At 34.9% G+C, this 22,806-nt stretch overlaps 1 protein-coding gene across 1 annotated transcript in view; it reads right to left on the minus strand.

The window, feature by feature from the left end:
* Positions 1–761: 761 nt before the first annotated feature.
* Positions 762–22,806, minus strand: part of syde2 (synapse defective 1, Rho GTPase, homolog 2 (C. elegans)) — a 40,375-nt gene continuing 18,330 nt past the window's right edge. Inside the window, exons 5-8 of the mRNA XM_073822780.1 lie at positions 19,919–20,045; positions 9,164–9,345; positions 8,846–9,077; positions 762–5,602 (exon numbers count right to left, since the gene is read on the minus strand). Of these exons, the coding sequence (XP_073678881.1) occupies positions 4,944–5,602; positions 8,846–9,077; positions 9,164–9,345; positions 19,919–20,045 (1,200 nt within the window). The 3' untranslated portion in view covers positions 762–4,943. The remainder of the gene's footprint in view (positions 5,603–8,845; positions 9,078–9,163; positions 9,346–19,918; positions 20,046–22,806) is intronic.

Genomic DNA, 22,806 nt, shown 5'->3' on the forward strand with positions numbered 1-22,806 from the left:
AAGGATGAATTGTGAGATAAAAAGCTGCAATTACCTGTTTTTCTTTTTTTTTTTTTGTGATGGTGGTGGAAACAAAAAAGTCAAAATTGTGAGAAAAAACAGAATTCTACTGTACACATAACTCACATTTCTGGCGTTTTTCTTAGAATAGCACGTTTTAATCTAGCAATTCTGACTTTTTTTTCAGAAATGTGAAAAAAAAAAAAGAATTGTGAGAAAAAAGAATAAGAAGCTGCAATTACCTGTTTGTTTGTGTTTTTGTTCTGTTTTTTTTTTTGGCGGAAACACAAAGTTAGAATTGCGAGAAAAAAGGTTTTAACATTTTTTCCTCAGAATTTTTAGTTTTTAATCTAGCAATTCTGACTATTTTTTTTTCAGAAGTGCGAGAAAAAGTCAGAATTGTGAGATAAAAAGTTGCAATTACCTGTTTTTAATTCAGTGGCAGGAAAAAAAGTAAGAACTACAAGAGAATTTGCAGAACATTTATGCAAGTGTTCTCAAACTTTTGGTCTTTTATGGACATGGGCTAACCTAATATATCAGACTGATGTTGATTCACCAGTCTTCACATGACATGAAAGATCAGCAGCTCATGTTCCAGTGACAAATTACAGGAACGTTTGGAACCGAAACGTGAATCCATGGAGGACAGGCGTGACTCATTGTAGCCTGCGCTGACCTTCGATTCACACGGCCATCTGCAAAGATACGCGGCTAAATATATCCAGACATTTGACGAAGAACAGTCGAGTCGTCAGGGCTGCATGAAACATAAACTTTAATGTGATCATATACTTCTCAATATCAGTACAAACAATATCTGCTTTAGTCGTACGTTCATCTTAGCACAACCAAACTTTTACAACAAAAAAACTGCAGCAGAGACAGAGAAGAAAAACAGGGGAATGTTTATCAAAGCAGCTTACAAGTTTCCTAAACCCAAATCAGGCTTCAGGAAACCAGATCAAACACTCCAAAGGTGCAGTCACACTAGATTCGCATCAATACACATTTAAAAGCATGCATACTGAAATCTACACGTAATATTCAGAATGTATTATTATTATTCATAATGCATATATGCAAAAAAAGCTCATACTCTTGCATACTTAAAATCTAGTGTGACCATCCCTACTGAGAGAAAGCAAAGGCTAAGGCAACCAGTCGAACCTTCAGTCGACTATTTTTTAACCTAAATTATTTAATTGGTTTCTATTTTCAATTTGCTGTGTAACAAATGCTTTATTTAGAGCTTAAAATGAGATTTTCAACCAGACTGTAGCATTGTCAGGCGAGAAGCACAATCAGAAAACGAACAGCTCTTGTAAAGTTTCAGTCTTACATTCACAAGACCTGCAAATTTACAAGCGAGCCATAAACGTGAGCAGCTGCCAAATGGAGAAAAAACTGAATTTCACTGTAATTAAAATAATCTCTATCTACACGCATAAATACATCCCGCTGTAGGAGACACTGAGAAACACTTTATTTTTGACCGTAAAGCTTTTGACCATGCAATGCTCAAATTTCCTGCACTTTCGTGACCATAAAATACCCAGAATCCCTCCCCGTTCTGTGTCTGTGGGTTATATCATTACATAGATTCGACAAAATATATATATTTATATTTATTTAAGGCTGATCTACAGGCCAAATACTACAAGGTAGCTGACGAACATTTAAATATGCACAAACTGAAGTGTACGTCATCGAAAATACATATTCTGACTATATTCATACATACATGTGTCTGTCAAATACTGATGAGTTTGTATCCCTGGACTGCTGAGTGATGCATTTACAAATAAAATGATCAATGTTACCACGGAGGTCACTTAGATTTAGTTTTAAGTGAAACTGTACTCATTCAGTATGTGTTTAGGGGCAATGTTAAGTTATTATTTTTTTAAATTCCATCTTAAAAAACATGAAAGTTCAGTCTAACTATTATTAAATATTAATTTTACTACTTACTACAAGCATATTCATGTTTAGCTGTCCATAGCTTGTTTAGAAAGACGTTTGAAGTAATTTTAAAGGAAAAAACTCAAACAGTCACTGTTTTAATCTCATACGTCCACAACCTCAACTAGACCAGCAGCATTAGTCGCTCCCTGAATGGAAAGGGTATTGGATGTCTGATACTGCTCTTGAAGAGCCACCTTCATGCAAAAACCATCTTCAACGTACCTGCCTGAAAGTTGAAAGTGGCCTTCCATGAACAGGACTGGACATCCCTTGTTTAGGATGAAAGGTTTAAATTTAGGCTATAACATTCCAGAGTTCAGGAAGTAGGGTACAGGGATCTCAAACTACCAGATAACACCACCTCACTAGGTAATTTGCGTTTGAGACCCCTGATGTAGGGTTCAGGGTTGTATCGCTGGGTTGGAGTGTTCAATTCGCTCCTGGTGATACACCATCCTCTTTACGTGAACCCCAAGACCTTGATTAGCTACTTAATGTGTGTTTTAAGTACACATGATGCTGGATCACCAGGAGCAGGAATAAACCCCACTGTGTAAGGTTTAGGACACGGTTAGGCTATAACATTCAAACTTTAGGGAGTAGGGTGCAGGGATCTCAAACTACTTGCTAACACCACCTCATTTAGTAATTCGCATTCGAAACCCGTGATGTAGTGTTCAGAGTCGTAGGGTTGGGGTGCTCAGTCCCGCACCTAGTGAGCAATCCTCCTCTAAGTGAACCCCAAGACCTTGACTTGCAAAGTGCGTTTGGAGGGTTGGAACTGAAGACTAAAGAAAGCCAGGGCCGAACACCCGATTAAGGGTGCAAGGTTTAGCATAGGGGAGTAGAGTGCAGGGATCTTAAACTACCAGATGACAACACCTCACTAAGGTAATTTGCACTTGAGACCCCTGATGTAGGGTTTAGAGTTGCAGGTTTGGGGTTGAGTATCCAATCTAGCTCCCGGTGGTCCACTCTCCTCTTTAAGTAAACCCTAAGACCTTGATTGGCCAGTTAAACGGTGTTTGGAGGTGACAGGACACTGGATCTCCAGAAGGTAATTTGCATTCAAAACTCCTGATGTAGGGTTCAGAGTCGATTCCTCTTTAAGTGAATCCCAAGACCTGGATTTGCAAAGTGTTTTTGGAGGATTGGAATTGAAAGACTAGAGGAAGCCAGGTCTCCAGGTGCTGGACCGAACACCCTGCTTAAGAATGTAAGATTTAGGATAGGGCAGTAGAGTGCAGGGATCTTAAACCACCAGCTAACAACACTTTACTAAGTCATTTGCATTCAAGACCCCTGATGTAGGTAGGTTCAGGGTCAGGTGCCCAATTACACTTCTGGGGATCTACCCTCCTCTTTAAGTGTTCAAGTGTGTTTGGAGGTTACAGGATGCTGGATCTGCAAGAACAGGAATGAACCCCCCTGGTAAGGGTGTAGGGTTTAGGATAGGGTTAGGCTAACATTCAGAGTTTAGGGAGTAGGGTGCAGGGATCTCAAATTAATGCCTAACACCACCTTACTAGGTAATCTGCATTCAAGACCCCTGATTTAAAGTTCCAAATCGTAGGGTTGGGGTGCTTAGTCCCGCTCCTAATGATCAACCCTTCTCTTCAAGTGAACCCCAGGACTTTGATTAGCTGGTTCAAGGGTGGTTCAAAAGGCTACAGGAATCCAGATCCCTAGGAACAGGAACAAACCCCCTGGTAAGGGAATGAGGCAGGAATAAGCAATTTCATTCCTGGAGTGCCACTATCCTGCAGAGTTTAACCCAAACATTTAAAAAACTCACCTGCCTCTAGCCTTAGTAATCCTGAGGACATTGATTCAGGTGTTGAGTCAGCCTGTTCAGGTGTGTTTGAATAGGGTTGGAGCTAAACTCTGCAGGAAAGTGGATCTCGATGGCCAGAGTTGAGATGTAGGGTTCAGGGTCGTTTGGTTTGGGTGCTCAATCAAATTCCTGCTGACCCACCCTCCTCTTTAAATGAATCCCAAAGCCTTGTTTACCAGGTTCAAGTGTGTTTGGAGGGTTGGAACCCGAAGACTACAGGAAGCCAGATCTCCAGGAGCAAGACCAAACACCTTGGTTATAGGTGTAAGGTTTAGGATAGGGGAGTAGAGTGCAGAGATTTTAAATTGCCAAATTACACCACCTCACTAGGTAAAGACCCCTGAAGTAGGGTTCAGAGTCGGATGCTCAATTCCACTCTTTGTGATCTACCTCTTCTTACCTTCTCTAAGTGAACCCAAATACCTCGATTAATTGAATTAAGTGTGTTTAAATTAGAGCTGGAGATGAGAATGGCTTTCCAAGAGCAGGACTGGACAACCCTTATTTAGGGTGTAAGGGTCAGGATAGGGTTAGGATATAGCTTAGGGAGTAGGGTACCGGGATCCCAAACAATCGTGTAACACTGCCTCCTAAATGAGTAATTTGCGTCTAATATCCCTGATGTGAGGTTCAGGGTCATAGGATTAGGGTAGGGTACTCAATCTTGATCCTGTAATCTACTTCTTAAAGTGAACCCAAGTGGAAGCTGGATCTCCATGAGCAGGACTGAGTACCCGTGGTTTTGGGATGTATCTGTAGTACCTAGTTCTCCCACCATAAGGCTTCACACCTGTACCTGAACTGGCCGTGCCTCTAACAGCAGGCCCCATAAGTGCATTGGTTTTCATCGTAATGTTTTGTACCTCCGTAGAAAGTAAAAAGCTCTCGCTGTCTTAAGCACCACCTTAACACAATAAAGGCACCTGGTGCACCCCTCAGGGTTCAATGAGTTCTTCTCATAAGAAGAAAATCAATGACAAGATCAACAACATGGATACCAGGAGACAAACAAAAAACACAAATCAGAAGTGAGGAATGTCTTCTTGTACATGCATCCCAAGTGCGCATGGGAGCAAGAACGTTCCGTAGCGCTGATGTCTCTAGGGAATAACCACCATGTTTCCACTGTTCTGGTAAAGAGTCAGTACCCTATGTTGAGCTTGTTCTTGTTAAGCTCCCTCTCCAGGTTGCCGATTAGAGTGTCAATGCTCTCCTGCAGGTCCCGCAGGTTGACCCTGTTGCTTAGGACTGGGCTGATCTCCTGGATCTTCATGTAGGCCTGGTAGGTGTGCTCTTTGGGTCGGTGCTCCTCGGGATTTGGAAGGATCTGATTGCAGGAGCTGATGAGAACAGGTTCCTCTACATGTAGCTTTTCCAAAACTACTGTATTCTCGTCCTCACTCTCTTCCTCTTCCTCCTCTATCTGCATTTCCTCAACCCTCTCCACTGCTTCGTCCACCTCGGGCAAGTCTTGTTCAGTGACTACGTCTCCAGTACCTATCGGTAAGTCCCCCTGTCCTGTATTCAGAGGTTCTTCGCTGGGAACATCATCATAGTCAGCCTCCTCTGGGCAACTCGGTTGGAGGTACGTTTCCCGGCATCTGCTCCAGTCCCCGGCGTACCGGTTGCTGGGACTGTCCAGACGGCCAGCTCTGGGCCGCAAAACACCTGCCATGTCTGCCTCGGTTAGATTCAGCACCTGTGGACGCTCTTTCCTCCTCCTCACTGCTGCCGTTACAGCTGGGACCAACACCACTGGGGGAGGAACTGGAGATGAAGATTTTCCGTGAGCGTCCACAACTGCAAGATAAAGACAACAAACAATGGGTTTAATCACTTGAGTATAAATTAACAACAAATAATGATTAGGAGAAGACGCAATAACCAGTGTTGGGGAAGGTACTTTCAAACTGTTCTTGCAAAGCTAAAGGTTTTTGAAATTTGAAGGTAGTACAAGAGGTAATATCTTTTTACACATATAAGATTATATGAATTATTCTACAATTTAGTTACTCCCCAAAACTGGCAATGACATATGCAGTTTATTATGAAAGACTCAACGCATGCAGATCATGCTCCAAAACAAACCTCAAACCTCCAAACCTCAAATACTATTTGTTGAACTCAGCCAAACTCTATAAAACCTTCTACTAAACTTGCCACAGAAGTCATAATCCTGGTAGATCTGGTGAAGGACAGGAAAGCAGCAGAACGGTGGCAAGCTATAACTATTTTTAACTCCTATTTGAACAAATCTGCTTGCTTGCAAGATATTGAGATTGTGTCATGAAGGGCTAGCGGAGGACACACAAAGCACACCCTTTTAATCCTTTTTACCTGTCCCGATTTGCCCTTTAAACCCTCTCGGGATTTTATCTGCGGCCTACATGTAATGGGACAAGTAATATAAACAAACAAACAAGCACAAATAAATATACAAAATACAAACATGATCGACACAATTAGCAGCTCTTAACCATAACAAATTACATAGCTTTTACAATAAAAATACTCTAAGAACCTTAAAGCCGGCTTTAGGCTAGAATTTCTAAATGCGCACAACCTGTTAAGCTGGTTTTAACTTATTTAACTTGACTAAGTTAATCACCTGACATCATTTGCTGTAGTTAATCAATGCTAAGGTCTGTTTAAAATAGAAAGGCCCGTTTTAGAAACAGGGTTTTGATATATAAAATAAAATTAATACATTTAAATGTAAATAAATAAAAGAAAATGTTAAATAAATGAATACAAATATATTTAGAAAGTATATCTGTAAATTTAAGATAAATCTAAGCTACATTATCTTAAAGCTCAGACTTGATGTTCAGATATTTTTACTGAAATTTTTTTTAAATGAAAAATAAAAATCAATTTAAATAAAATACATGAACATTTAATTTAAATAAATTAATGAAAAAAGACTAAAATAAGTAAAACTTATATAGTCTATATATTATATAATCATTTAAACTTACAGTTTAGACTTCATCTAGAGTTATTTTACTGAAAAACAAACTTATGAAAAAATTTTAAAAAATTTTATTTTTATTTTTTATGAATCTAAAAAACATGGTAGGCTACTTTTGGGCACCTTTTATGTTAGTAAAAACTCAATGGTAGTGTAACAAATATTCTGCAGAAAACTTAATGCACATAATGCAAGAAACAAGAATATGCATCAATATATCATGCGTCCATGTGGAGACACACACAGTTTGACACACAAGCAGACAAAAAGACAGCACAGGACGAGTGCAGCTGGCCTCATGGGAGTTTCTCCACGCCTGACGGAGGCTCTTTTGCAGCAAGAGGCCCCTCTAAACGGGCCGATTGTTCTGAGGGTGAGGCGGGCGGGTCGGTCGGAGTTGAAGGTTAAGACAGGAATGCGCGTAATTATAGACTGAGGTTTACAGTACCGTTCCCGCCTGCTGGAGGAAGTCACGCACACAGCGAGGCAGAATCACGGCCTGTGGCAGGAAGTTTAGGATTAGTGTTGCACAATATACCGCTACTAAAAAGCTATTACGATACCCTGCCTTAAAAAAACGGTACGATTTTGCATTTTACAAGTACCGGTACTTTAAGAATGCATTTTGATAAGAGCGGTATTAACACTGTTAAGAGAAAAAATGACAGATGGCTGACTTTATTTGCATTTCTTTTTGTTTGCATCACTTACTATCAAAATTTTGGCAATTGGGCATTGACATGTAACCGGCACGCTATGTTTCCAAATTTCCTACAGTGGTTTCGTGTCGATCGGAGTTATGGTTTCTGAGATATTGGCAATTTTTTTTAAGCACTATAATGCAAAGTTGCACAAACCATAAGGTAAAACCTTTCATGTTTGGTATCGCTGGACTCGGCAAGGATTCAGGAGTCAAAAAAGGTGACTCCCGTGAAAATTAGTCAACCACAACCGAAGTTATAAGCATGTAAATATTTGATTTTACACTGCAAAATTGTGTATGGTTCGACTTGGCATGACGCACCGAATCTAAAAAGACCAGTTTTGTGATTTTTAGCCAAACTATAAAAAATTTATAAGCAAAAATAGCTATTTTTCCTATCTCCTGACCACTAGGTGGCACTGCGCCGAAACACTGCAGCTAGCCTCAGGTCGTGCTTGTTATAACACACACCAAGTTTGGTCCCAATTCGTCACACTGTTGCGGAGATATAGTCCCACATCTATTTTGACGTGCTTTTCGTAAAATTCGTTTGCGCGTTATTCGAGAACAGTTTGACGAATCAACTTGAATTTCCTAACTTTTTGCCAGCATGGTCTGAAGATGATCTGAGCCAATTTTGGTGAAAATCAGACAAACGGTCTAGGACAGGTACGAAAAAGTAAGTTTTAAGAACTATCAAAAATAGAAAAAAAAAAACTAAACCTTACGATTTTTGAAATGTTCTTTCGGCTGAGTGAAACTTTGGACAGGTGATGGCGCTAGAGAGTTTTGCTATCGTTAATGTTGAGACTGTCCTTTATCAGTGTGCCAAATTACACAACTTTCCTGCAAGCGGTTCTATGGGCTGCCATAGACTCAAGAATGGAAGAAACGGAAGAAGAGGAACGCCAACGGATAAAATAGGTGCCATCGCACCTTCTGTGCTTGGCCCCCAAAAAACAAAACCTTACAATTTTTAAATTTTGGTGTTCGACTACGTTCGACTCAGCATGAGCCAAGGATTCAGAGAAAAAAAAATTTAATTTTGATTCTGTGCCTTACAGTTCAAAAGTTATCATAAACATGAGTGAAATTTTGGACAAGTGGTGACGCTAGAGAGTTTGAGTTAGAGACTCCAAATGGGCTATGGTTAATGTTGAGCCTGTCCTCTATCAGTGTGCCAAATTTCACAACATTCCCACAAACGGTTCTATGGGCTGCTATAGACTCAAGAGCGGAAGAAACGAATGCAGAACAATATGAGCGCCAACGGATACAATAGGCGCCTACGCACCTTCGGTGCTTAGCCTCTAATAATTTATTAGTGAGTGTGATGAACTGTAGTGTAATGGTGTGGTGCGAGTCTCACCTGGCCAGAGCTGGAGCAGGTAATGAAGGACCTCTATGTGTTTCTTGAAGTGCAGAGCGCTGGCCAGCTCCTCGGAATCGATAAAGACACGGTTCCCATGGCAGGACGCCTCCTGTCTCTGGCTGAGCAGGACTGGCCCGAAACACACCGCTAGGTTCTGACAGGTCATTTTATTCACCTCGTGATGGGACGCCACACGCTTCAGGTGGTCCAGAAGCTTCCGCAGGGTCACCTGACACAGAAACACACACATTAGCTATTAGAAATGGACAACAGATGCATCCTATGAGATGGTTTCTCTCAAGAACATTCTGGTACCTTCTCAACCTCTGGCAGGATCTCCAGCAAGCTGACGGCGTGATCCGTGTCGGACAGGTCATTTTCGCAGCCGCCACTTCCCATCTGCAGTGGCCTCTTGGCCATCGAGTCCAGAACAGACTCATACAGGTGCTTGGTGATGAGCGGATGAGGAAGTTCACGGAGGTAGTCCTTCAACACGCCTGCAAAGAGAAAAACACACTGTCACTGTGATCTTACGGATCTGCGAAAGAAAATAGTGTAATAAATATAAAAAATAAATAAATAAATGAGAACAAACATTAATAAGTAAATAAATGAATAAAATAGATTAATATCAGTAAAAAAACATTAAAATAAGTAAATAAATATAAAAAGACTTAAAAAGACGTAAAATAGTACATTAAGTATAAGTATGTAATAAAAATAAGATTTTAAAATAGGACAAAAATATATTAAATTAAATAAATTAGTAAAATAAAAATTAGTAAAATAAAATTATAATAAATAAAAATATAAATAAGATATAGAATAGAATAGAAATTAAGAATAAGAAAATACATATAATAAGTAAAATTGGATAAAAGTAAATCGAAGTAAATGAGAACAAAAATAAATAAATAAATGATTATTGTCAATAAAAAAATTAAAAGTATATAAAAATAAATATAAAAATAAATATAAAAATAATATAAATATAAAAATAAAATATGTGTAAAATACATAAATTAAAGTAAAGGAAGATTATAATAATTAAAAATAAGATTTAAACATATTACAAAAATAAAATAAATAAAGTAAAATAAGATTATAATAATTACAAATATTTCAATAGGATATAGTTTAGAAATTAGGATTAAGAATAAGAAAATACATAAAATAAGTAGAAATAGGATGAAAGTAAAATAAATGAGAACAAAAATAAATACATAAGAAAAATAAATAAATAAGTAAACTGGATTAATGTTGATAAAAAAAGATTAAAATAAATAAATAAATATATAAAATAAATAAAAATACAAATAAATAATAAAAATAAGATTTTAAAATATAAAAATATATTAAAATAAATAAATTAGTAAAATAAAAAATGAAGTAAGATTATATTTAATAAAATGTATTAATTTAAAAGATATAGATTATATATTAAGATTAAGAATAAGAAAAAACAATTAGATTAAAATTAATAAACAAATTAATAAATAAATGTAAAATTAAATAATCATGAATAAATAAATAATAGTTTTAAAGAAATAAAATATTTATAAAAGGATAAAAGAAAATAAAGTAAAAATTAAAAAATTGTATTGTGAATGTAAAAATAATATTATAATAAAAAATTAAATAGTAAATAATAAAACATTAAAATAAAAGAATAAGACATCCAACAACAACGTACTATAATGTGTATAAAACGACTTAATAAATGTAACTTAATAGAAAGTACTTTCTTTTTTTTTTTAAATAATATTTTAACACATTTATAATATAATTTTTTCACAGTACACACTTTACACTCTTTCCTTGCATGGGGATCACATTTGGGTGTCTACATTTATCATTGAAAAGATTAAAAGCTGTTGTTATATGTGACCCTGGAGCACAAAACCAGTCTTAAGTCGCTGGGGTATATTTGTAGCAATAGCCAAAAATACATTGTATGGGTCAAAATTATTGATTTTTCTTTTATGTCAAAAATCATTAGGAAATTAAGTAAAGATCATGTTACATTAAGATTTTTTGTAAAATTCCTACTGTAAACCTATCAAAATGTAATTTTTGATTAGTAATATGCATTAAGAACTTAATTTGGACAACTTTAAAGGTGATTTTCTCAGTATTTTGATTTTTTTGCACCCTTAGATTCCAGATTTTCCTTTCCTTTCCTGTCCTATCCTAACAAACTATGCATCAATAGAAAGCTTATTTATTGAGCTTTCATATGATGTATACATCTCAGTTTTGTAAAATTTAACCTTATGACTGGTTTTGTGGTCCAGGGTCACATATAGTCCCACCCCCAAACTCTCACCATTGGTTGAGACAGAATTGGACAAATCAGGCCGCTCAATAAAACAGATCAATGTTTTGAAAGAATTTCAGATTGTGTTATTCTTCAGGAAGTCAATTTAACTTACTTATGCTTTAAAAGAAATCTAATTAGTCACTTTAAATCTGACAACTATTGTGTAGATATGAAAGTACTCTCTAAGATCTGCTGATTCAGTGAAATTAAACAAACTGACAAATGAAAGGAAATATCATCTGGAGTTGGTTTCTCCAGGTCTTTGACAGGCTGGATTCATTCAGGCTGTACAGGCCTGGGATCAGTGTGCCAGAGCCAGAGGAAGTGCTATTGTTGTGGGTTTTTTTTTTTTTTTGTGGAGGTGTTGGAATTTGGCCTGGAATGTTGAGGTTGAGAACAATGAGAGCGCAAACGAATCCAGACGCACAATTCACACCTGAGCAACTAAAGACTAAGCAAAACAAACTACTACTTTATTCATCAAGGATGCATTAAACTGATCAACAGTGACAGTAAAGACATTTATAATGTTATATAAGATTTCTATTTCAGATAAATGCTATTCTTTTCAATTTTTTATTCATCTGTGAACCCTGAAAAATTTAAATGCATCACAGTTTTCACAAAAATACTGGGCAGCACAACTGTTTTCAACATCACTAAAAATCAGAAATGCTTCTTGAGCAGCAAATCAGCATATTAGAATGATTTCTGAAGGATCTTCAGCATCACAATGTATATAAATGACATTTTTACAGATATTCACATTAAATTAATTACATAATAGTAATATTAGTAATAATATTTCACATAATTAGTAATAATATTTCAAAAAAATTTATGTATTTGTGATCAAATATATGAAGTCTTGGTAAGCAGAAGAGACTGACAGCCCTACTAAAAATACATTGTGACAAATATTGTCCTTTCCCAACAAACCGTACATCAGCAGAAAGCTTATTTATTGAACTTTTGTTCAATTTATTTTTTCAGATGACAAATAAATCTCAATTTAAAAAAAATTGACCCTTATGACTGTTTTTGTGGTGCAGGGTCACATACTAGAATGATTTCTGAAGATCATGTGACGCTGAAGACTGTAATGATGCTGAAAACTCAGCTTTTCATCACATTTATAAATTACATTTTAACAGATATTCACAGAGAAAACAGCTATTTTAATTGGTAATAATATTTCACAATTTTTTATGTATTTGTGATCAAAATATGAAGTCTTGGTGAGCAAAAGAGACTGACAGCCCTACTAAAAATACATTGTGTTTGTCAAAATGATCGATTTTTCATTTATACCAAAAAATCATTAGGATATTAAGTAAAGATCATGTTCCATGAAGATATTTTGTACATTTCCTACCGTAAATATATCAAAACTTAATTTTTGATTAGTAATATGCATTGCTAAGAGCTTCATTTGAACAACTTTAAAGGCGATTTTCTTAATATCTAGATTTTCTGCACCTTCAGATTCCAGATTTCAAATAGTTGTATTTCGGCCAAATATTGTCCTATCCTAACAAACCCTACATCAGCGGAAAGCTTATTTATTCAACTTTTGTTCAGCTTATTCATTCAGATGACATATAAATCTCAATTTCAAAAAATTGACCCGTATGACTGTTTTTGTGGTGCAGGGTCACATACTAGAATGATTTCTGAAGACTGTAATAATGCTGAAAATTCAGCTTTTCATCACATTTATAAATTGTATTTTAACAGATATTCACATAGAAAACAGCTGTTTTAATTAGTAATAATATTTCAAATTTTTCATGTATTTGTGATTAAATAAATGCAGTCTTGGTGAGCAGAAGAAACTCTTTCATAAACATTAACAAATTCAAACGGTCGAAAAGCCAGTGCTGATGCTGCAGCATTTTCTCTAAGCTACTGACGGAGAGTTTTTCACAGGCCAATTAGCAGACTGTAAATAGAAGCGCTAATTCAGTCAGACGTGACCTTTGACCTAGGAAGTGTATGTGACAGCGGTATGTCATGGGCAACTAAAGAAAACAGACAAGAATATTCTTTCTTTCTCTCTCACACACACACAGCTTGTCTATTTATGCTGTACGGTCAAGCGTGTGTGTGATTATGTTGTTCTGAATCAGCGTCTTTCTGCACTGTTTGTACAACCAGGTTGTGACCTGGTGCCGTTTCAAAACACTTTTGCACATTTTCACAACACTAGAATGCAGGAGGAATGGTGTATCAGCCTCGGTGTGTTGTGGGTTCAGTTAATCTCACAGCTGTGGGTCAAACACCATCTGTGTGAGTTCACACACAAAGACACACACTTGTTAATGACTTTGCATGTCTTTTCTTTTCAAAGTGAGACACACACACAAAGTAAATGGGGGAAGGGAAGAGCATGTGAAAAACATGACTGATGGACTGACTTTAGTCCTCCAGCTCCAGAAATAGCAATAGCAAAAAAATTAGGGCTGTCAGCCAGTTAAAAATTAACATTTTTAATCTATTTAATTACATGATGTTTCGATTAATTAATTGCAAACTAAATTTGGCTGTGAAAATACCCAGAAAAGATTATTTAAAGTGTCAGATTGTTATTGTGTTAAATGATAAAGTAGCAAGTAGACATTGCGAATAGCAGCTTTAGAAAGAAATATTTTGTTTGGTTCAGGATAAAATGCATTACACAAACACTTAGGCTGCAATGGCCTAACGTAAACTACGGAAGATAAAAGAAGATAATTTGTGACCCTGGACCACAAAACCAGTCATAAGGTTAAATTTGACAAAACTGAGATTTATACATCATATTAAAGCTCAATAAATAAGCTTTCTATTGATGTATGGTTTGTTAGGTTCGGACAATATTTGTCTGAGATACATCTATTTGAAAATCTGGAATCTGAGGGTGCAAAAAAATCAAAAAGACTGAGAAAATCACCTTTAAAGTTGTCCAAATTAGGTTCTTAACAATGCATATTACAAATCAAAAATTACATTTTGATATGTTTACAGTAGGAATTTTACAAAAAATCTTCATGGAACATGATCTTTACTTAATTTCTCAATGATTTTTGGCATAAAAGAAAAAACAAAAATTTTGACCCATGCAATGTATTTTTGGCTATTGCTACAAACAAACCCCAGCGACTTAAGACTGGTTTTGTGCTCCAGGGTCACATTTGAGAAACATCTCAGTATTTTTTGTTCATGAAAGTCATTGGTAACAAAACAGCTTTGTTACCAACAGTCTTCAAAATACCTTCTTTTATGTTCCACAAAAGAAAGATTTGAAACGACAAGAGGGTGAGTAAACAATGTCAGAATTAATTTTTTTTGGGGGTGAACTATCTCTTTAAGTTTTATTATTATTATTTTAATTAAATTATACTCTAAATAAGAAACTGAATCTGCCAGCAGATGGCATTAAATGTGTTTATGAGTCATTCACTCGATTCGTTAAAACACAAGATTCATTCTCTTTATATGAATGGATATTGAATCAAATTGGTTCACGCGATTTGTTTAAAAGGCGGAATCATTCAGAAACTAAACACTGCGCAACAGTTCTGATATGGCTTCAAAGGTAATATGTGACCCTGGACCACAAAACCAGTCATAAGGTTAAATTTGACAAAACTGAGATGTATGCATCATATGAAAGCTCAACAAATAAGCTTTCTATTGATGTATGATTTGTTAAGATAGGATAATATTTGTCTGAGATACATCTATTTGAAAATCTGGAATCTGAGGGTGCAAAAAAATCAAAATACTGAGAAAATCACCTTTAAAGTTGTCCAAATTAAGTTCTTAACAATGCATATTACTAATCAAAAATTACATTTTGATGTATTTATAGTAGGAATTTTACAAAAAGTCTTCATGGAACATGATCTTTACTTAATTTCCTAATGATTTTTGGCATAAAAGAAAAATCAATAATTTTGACCCATGCAATGTGTTTTTGGCTATTGCTACAAATATACCCCAGCGACTTAAGACTGGTTTTGTGGTCCAGGGTCACATATGTTCTCTACAAAATTGAGCGAAAACACATACTTTTTTGTTTAAAATATACACTTTAAAAAATAAAGATGCTTCAGGATGCCATAAAAAAACCTTTTTGTCTAAATGGTTCCATAAAGAACGTTTAACATCTGAAGAACCTTTCTGTTTCACAAAAGGTTTGTTGTGGCAAGTTCTTCAGATTATAAAACGGTAAGAAAGAGATGGTTCTTTAATGAACCTTTGACTGAATGGTTCTTTGTGGAACCAAAAATGGTTCTCTATGGCATCGCTGTGAAGAACCTTTTGAAGCACCTTTATTTTTAAGAGTGTAACATAATATCAACTTCTTATTTTACTGAACTGTTTTGTAATATCACATTTAAACTAGTGATAGATCTTGGCAAAATCAGCACTTGTGTCATATTGCTCTTGCTGCCAGTGTGATACGTGATATTTATAAATATGAGACATTTTTGGCGAATTTTAGGGCATAGCTGCATTTGTGGAGTTGTTTTGGTCAAAAATGCATTGTGTTGATCAAAATTATCGATTTTACTTTTATGCCAAAAAAATCTTCAAGTTATCAAGTAAAGATTATGTTCCATTGATATTTTGTAAATTTCCTACCGTAAATATATCAAAACGTAATTTTTGATTCGTAATATGCATTGCTAAGAACTTCATTTGGAAAACTTTAAAGGCGATTTTCTCAATATTTAGATTTTTTTCCACTCTCAGATTTTAGATTTACAAACACTGTCCTATCCTAACAAACCATACATCAATAGAAAACATAGTTATTCATCTTTCAAATAATTAAAAAATTTACCCTTATGACTGGTTTTGTGGTCCAGGTCACATATAGGGAGAGATGAAGATTAGCTAATTATAACACGAGTCATGTACATATAGTCTTAAAGATATAGCAGCAAAGACAGATGATAATTGGTTGGCTGGTGGCCAGCTGCATGATGGGACTTTGAGCCACATGTTGGTTTAAAAGGCAAATAAACACCACCTGCTCATACAATATTACACAGCGGGCATCAACCTCACACACACAAACACACACGCTGAATGCTGTGAAATACGACACAGAAGCTTCAGTGTGTTTAACACGCAACTGAGATTAAATACATACAGCTGCTCTTGATCAAACTCAGCTGCACACTGTTTTATACCAGCGGCAAAACCTGTGTTCACAGAGACTGCATTTATTTGATTCAAAATGCAGGAAAATCTGAGAAAATGTGAACTATTATTAGAATTTAATATGACTGCTTTCTATGTGACTCTGTGTAAAAACTGAATTTATTTCTGTGATCGAGATCATTGTGTTCCATGATCCTTTAGAAATCATTCTGCTGCTCAAAGAAACATTTCTGAATATTACCAATGTTAAAAACATTCGTGCTGCCCAATATTTTTGTGGAAACTGTGATGCATTTTATTTTTCAGGATTCACAGATGAGTAGTAAGTTCAAAAGAACAGCATTTATTTAAAACAGAAATCTTTTGTAACATCATAAATGTCTTCACTGTCACGTTTGATTGATTTAATGCATCCTTGATAAATAACAGTATTATTTCTTTTAAAAAATTACCTGCTTTAGTCCTCATTACCAGTGTTAAGTTTGACATCAAAATTTGATTTAGTCTTAGTTACTTTTTTGACTAAAATGGCATTTAGTTTTAGTCGTATTTTAGTTATTTGAATAGATTTAGTCAGCTAAAATCGAATGGGTTTAGTTACAGTGTAATGCATTTGTGACCCTGGACCACAAAACCAGTCTTAAGTCGCTGGGGTATATTTGTAGCAATAGCCAAAAATACATTGCATGGGTCAAAATTATTGATTTTTCTTTTATGTCAAAAATCATTAGGGTATTAAGTAAAGATCATGTTCCATGAAGATTTTTTGTAAAATTCCTACTGTAAATATATCAAAATGTAATTTTTGATTAGTAATATGCATTGTTAAGAACTTAATTTGGACAACTTTAAAGGTGATTTTCTCAGTATTTTGATTTTTTTGCACCCTTAGATTCCAGATTTTCCAATAGATGTATCTCAGACAAATATTGTCCTATCCTAACAAACCATACATCAATAGAAAGCTTATTTATTGAGCTTTCATATGATGTATATATCTCAGTTTTGTAAAATTTTACCTTATGACTGGTTTTGTGGTCCAGGGTCACATTTATAAAGCATTTCTCTAAAATTACCAAACTCATTGTATAGGTTTGATATGAAGGTTTTATTACGACAGACATGGCTTCATTTTAAAATGAAATGAAACCACTTCTCATAAAGAAACAAGAACATGGTCTTCCTTTCAATGAAGGTTATATAGGCAAATTATGCATTCTTTATAACAACTTGTTCACCACATTTTTCATTCTTTTTTTAAGCAGACATATTTATAGAAATAAATGTAGGTTAATCTTTATTAGGTCTACTAAAGTGATTCGGTCAAGAGAAGCAAGTGAGTTTCTGTCCTTCTTTTTTTGCTTGATTAACATCAATGCCACAAGCAACTAAATTGGGCTGCTGTCCCTTTAAAACCGAATGCACCGATGAAATGTACTGAACATGTCCAATATTCTCCCAATTGTTTACATTCACTTAAGACGTAACTGACTGTGTTCACGTTGCGTTTACGTGTGTATTTCTCCATTCATGTGACAAAAATTTTTACATTTTATGAGATGTGCTGCAAATGTATGACAGCTTAAAAAATGTTGTTAATGAAAATGATGATGAAAATTATTGGTCAACGAAATTAACTCTGACCTCTGCTTAATCTCATTCACAAAGATTATGACACAGTCAACACACACAGGTTCATTCACATTTAATCTTAATGCTCCAAAACGATGGTTTTAGTTAAGTGTAAATGAATGTGGCATGTGTGTATGTGTGAGCGCAGGGCCGGTACATGCATATAGGCAAACTAGGATAGGAACTAGGACTAGATTTTGTTTTATCTTTTGGGCATTCATTCAGAATTATTGCACTCATATCAACAAGTTATCACCCCATTAGTTATTCTAAATCTAAATTAACTTTGCTTTTTTTTTTCATGCAAAGCAAACCAAGTCACCTATACAAGCTGCATCGGTCTTTTCACGATGATTAAATGTTTCATTTTTACTTCTAAAATGATTGTTAAATGAGTTTAAATGTAAGAAATGTTGTATCCTTTGTATATGATGTTATATTAATCACCAAATATTGGATTCATTGGTCATTTGTGCAGTTTTGTGATTTTGTGCAGTTTTGTACAAAATTAAAGCATTTAAAAGCAAACTGCCTGATTAAACATTAAAGCACACTAGAGTGAGAAACAGTGCAAATTTTAATGTTTTATCTCATATTGTGAAATTTATTCATAAAAAATGCTTTTTCACTCAAAAACGAGGTGCCTACTTTTGGATAAATGAGGCTTACGATTGATCGGATGCTAATAGAAACACAAAACCAATCCTATCTGAAAGAAAACAAGTTGACAAAAAGATAGAATCTAATATTTGGTGATAAAATAGCATAATCACAAATTTATAAGCAATTGTTTGGAGTCCGGTCATTTTTGACCGGGAACACCAAAAGTGTGACTTTTTGCAATTTTTTACAAAATAAAAGCATTTAAAAGCAAACTTCCTGATTAAACATTAAAGCACATTAGTGTGAGAAACAGTGCAAATTTTAATAACGTTTTATCTCATATTGTGAAAATTATTCATAAGAAATGTTTTTCACTCAAAAACGAGGTGCCTACTTTTGGATAAATGAGGCTTACGATTGATCGGATGCTAATAGAAACACAAAACCAATCCTATCTGAAAGAAAACAAGTTGACAAAAAGATAGAATCTAATATTTGGTGATAATATAGCATAATCACAAATTTATAAGCAATTGTTTGGAGTCCGGTCATTTTTGACCAGGAACACCACAAGTGTGACTTTTTGTAATTTTTTACAAAATAAAAGCATTTAAAAGCAAACTTCCTGATTAAACATTAAAGCACACTAGTGTGAGAAACAGTGCAAATTTTAATGTTTTATCTCATATTGTGAAAGTTATTCATAAAAAATGCTTTTTCACTCAAAAACGATGTGCCTACTCTCAGATAAATGAGGCTTACGATTAATCAGATGCAAATAGAAACACAAAACCAATCCTAAGTGAAAGAAAACAAGTTGACAAAAAGATAGAATCTAATATTTGGTGATAATATAGCATAATCACAAATTTATAAGCAATTGTTTGGAGTCCGGTCATTTTTGACCAGGAACACCACAAGTGAGACTTTTTGCAATTTTGTACAAAATAAAAGCATTTAAAAGCAAACTGCCAGATTAAACATTAAAGCACACTATGTGAGAAACAGTGCAAATTTTAATGTTTTATCTCATATTGTGAAAGTTATTCATAAAAAATGCTTTTTCACTCAAAAACGAGGTGCCTACTTTCGGATAAATGAGGCTTACGATTAATCAGATGCAAATAGAAACAAAAAACCAATCCTAAGTGAAAAATATTGAATCTAACATTTCGTGATAATATAGCATAATGAGAGATTTATAAGCAATTGTTTGGAGTTAACAGTTAACAAAATCTCCAGTCTTTCACATGCATCTTAAAGAAAATTTTTAATTGTAACATGTAATGTAATGTAATGTGTTTTGCCTAGATTGGCAGTTGAGCTTGCGCCTGCCCTGTGCAAGAGTCGATATGCAGTACCTGTAATGACGTTAATATCTGGGTAGTTGTTTTCCGAGAGCTCGACGGCATAACTGTCCCTTTCAAAAGCTTCCCGCAGCTCCTTCTTAACCGCAGCCGAACCGCACAGACGATACAGACCCACCACCTGTCAATCAAACACACAACCTTTAGAGAACCACACAACATCAGCACTAATCATTAACACCTATGACCATCATGCAATGTGATATCAAAATCACAATTGTAGTAATTAAGAAGAAATACCTCTACTTTCATTCTATATGGCAAGTTAGGAAATGCACACACACACATTTTTTCTACCTCCATCTACATATCAATTTTGGAACAGTACCAATACAAGATGGGTTAGCAAAGGTCTTTAACTTAAGCCTTTTCTTTGTTGCACAAGTTGTAAAAATATGACAGCTTGCACGCAGAAGCACATCTCCCTATTATCTAGTTCTTAAAAAAACATTTCCTGTTGGCTGTCGGAAAGACTGCAGGTAAGGAAAGATCCGGAGTCTTTACCGGTTTGGATACGGACCAGCTCACACCTGCAATCCTGCTTAAAATACTACAAAACAACTGCAAACTTGCACATACTGTGCACGACACATCCATTCAGAAATTACTCCTATGGGCTGTTGTGGGTGGAGTTAAGAACAGAGAGAGCCAATCAGATTCAGCACTCACTGCAACTGCCAAATGCATACTATACAGTCAAACCAAAAATTACATATTATAACCAAATATTCTTCATACAAAATTTTGAAGACACTTTGACCTGACCATGTTTTGTTACATAACTTTCTATCAAAGTTATCTGACAATGAATTTGTTCTGACACAGTTTAACTCATTAGTTCTTGTCATATTTTATTACCATTTTCTATTACCATTTTTCATTTTTTCATAAACCAAATAAAATGTTAAATGTGTCTGAATAAATGTTGGTTTGACTGTATTTACTACATACTATTTTTTAATTTTTAATTTTCGCATGACAGCATCCTGTTGAATGACATTCAGCCATCATCTCTTCAATAAATTTGACTATTCAGCATTTTTAATTAGTTAACACATCACTGTTCATGGTTTATTTTTAATTGAATGAAAGGTTTATTTTGACAAGTATTCTTTTGCATGAATGCTGTGGACAGTACACTATTTTTTTATATGCATAGATCTTGACCTACTATTCATCAGTGCATTAAAATGCATAAATAAATGCATGCATAAGTGCATAGATGCGTAAATAAAGGCAGAAATAAATGCAAAAACAAATGCATAAATTAATGCATAAAATAGTACATATAAAAAACAAATGCATAAATCCATGCTTGAATAAATGCAAAAACAACAGCATAAATGAATGCATAAATCAGTACATAAACAAATGCATAAAGCCATGCACAAATAAATGAAAAAAACAAATGCATAAATTAATTTATAAAATAGTACATATAAAAAAACAAATGCATAAATCATGCCTCAATAAATGCAAAACACATGCATAAATGAATGCATAAATTAGTACATAAACAAATGCATAAAGCCATGCACAAATAAATGCAAAAACAACTGCATAAATGAATGCATAAATTAGTACATAAACAAATGCATAAAGCCATGCACAAATAAATGCAAAAACAACTGCATAAATGAATGCATAAATTAGTACATAAACAAATGCATAAAGCCATGCACAAATAAATGCAAAAACAAATGCATAAATGAATGCATGAATTAGTACATATAAAAAACAAATGCATAAATCCATGCTTGAATAAATGCAAAAACAACTGCATAAATTAATGCATAAATCAGTACATAAACAAATGCATAAATCCATAAATAAACAAATGCATAAATAAATGCAAAATAAACAAATGCATAAATGAATGCATAAACAAACAGTATAAGCGGCACAGAATTCAGTAAGCAGTAAGCTAGTATTTTATTTCAAACACAGCCCAGCAGATTTATTAGCAGCACAGACTCCAATAAACAGAAGAAATTCCCTACAGTGTGAAACAGCAGCTCAATTCAGACCAGTGATGTGTGTCTGTGTGTGTTTAACTCTAAAAATGTCACCCAGAGGAAATAATAGCTTGACCGCAGTCTTGTTGAAAACAGCTGAAGAGTTTCCTGAATCCACTAAAACCTTCCTCTTTTCTTCCCCAACTAAAGGACACATCCTGATTCTGGGTTGGCCATTTTTAGCTTCGCCTGTAACTGTGCATGTGACCACAGATTCCATGCTACCACTAACGTGATATGCATTAAACCCAAAGAGGAATTTTTCATTTGGACACAAGCCAAAGGTCTCCACAAAGACTCAAACGCTTGGTTTCCGGAGCTGCTCTCTAGTAGGTCAAACTTTAGAGGTCACAGGCTAATTTGTAAAAATAACATAGTTCAAAAAGAGCCTCATAATTTAAAACTCTGCGGCACAGACAGTATTATTAAGTTATGAATTCAAATGAAAAGGTCACCCAAAAATGAACTGAAAAGACTGAACTGCAACTTTATTTAACAATTAAAATTAAGTAAGCAAAAGAGACTAAATGTAAATTTTTTGGTTAGCTATTCCTTTAAACAGGCAAGAAGGGGTGTGGAAAAACCCTCACGGCACACGGCTAATCATTTACCCACACAGGATGGTGGTTTTCCCGCGGCCATAGTTCACAAGAAACATTCCTTTAGCATACATCAGCTGCACATGCCATGCTTTCTTAAGACAAACTATACTGAGTTCAGGTTTTAGTAAAAAAAAAACTCCACACAGTGAGCAGCTAAGCTCTGACCTTAAACCAAGTTCACTTATTTCAAGTACACTAGAGAAACTAATTCAGCGAACTGAATACAGAACAACATAAAACAACCACTAAACTAGGCTACTGCAAA

Source organism: Garra rufa, chromosome 18 (genome assembly GCF_049309525.1).
Source record: "Garra rufa chromosome 18, GarRuf1.0, whole genome shotgun sequence".
In the NCBI taxonomy this organism is placed as follows: domain Eukaryota; kingdom Metazoa; phylum Chordata; class Actinopteri; order Cypriniformes; family Cyprinidae; genus Garra; species Garra rufa.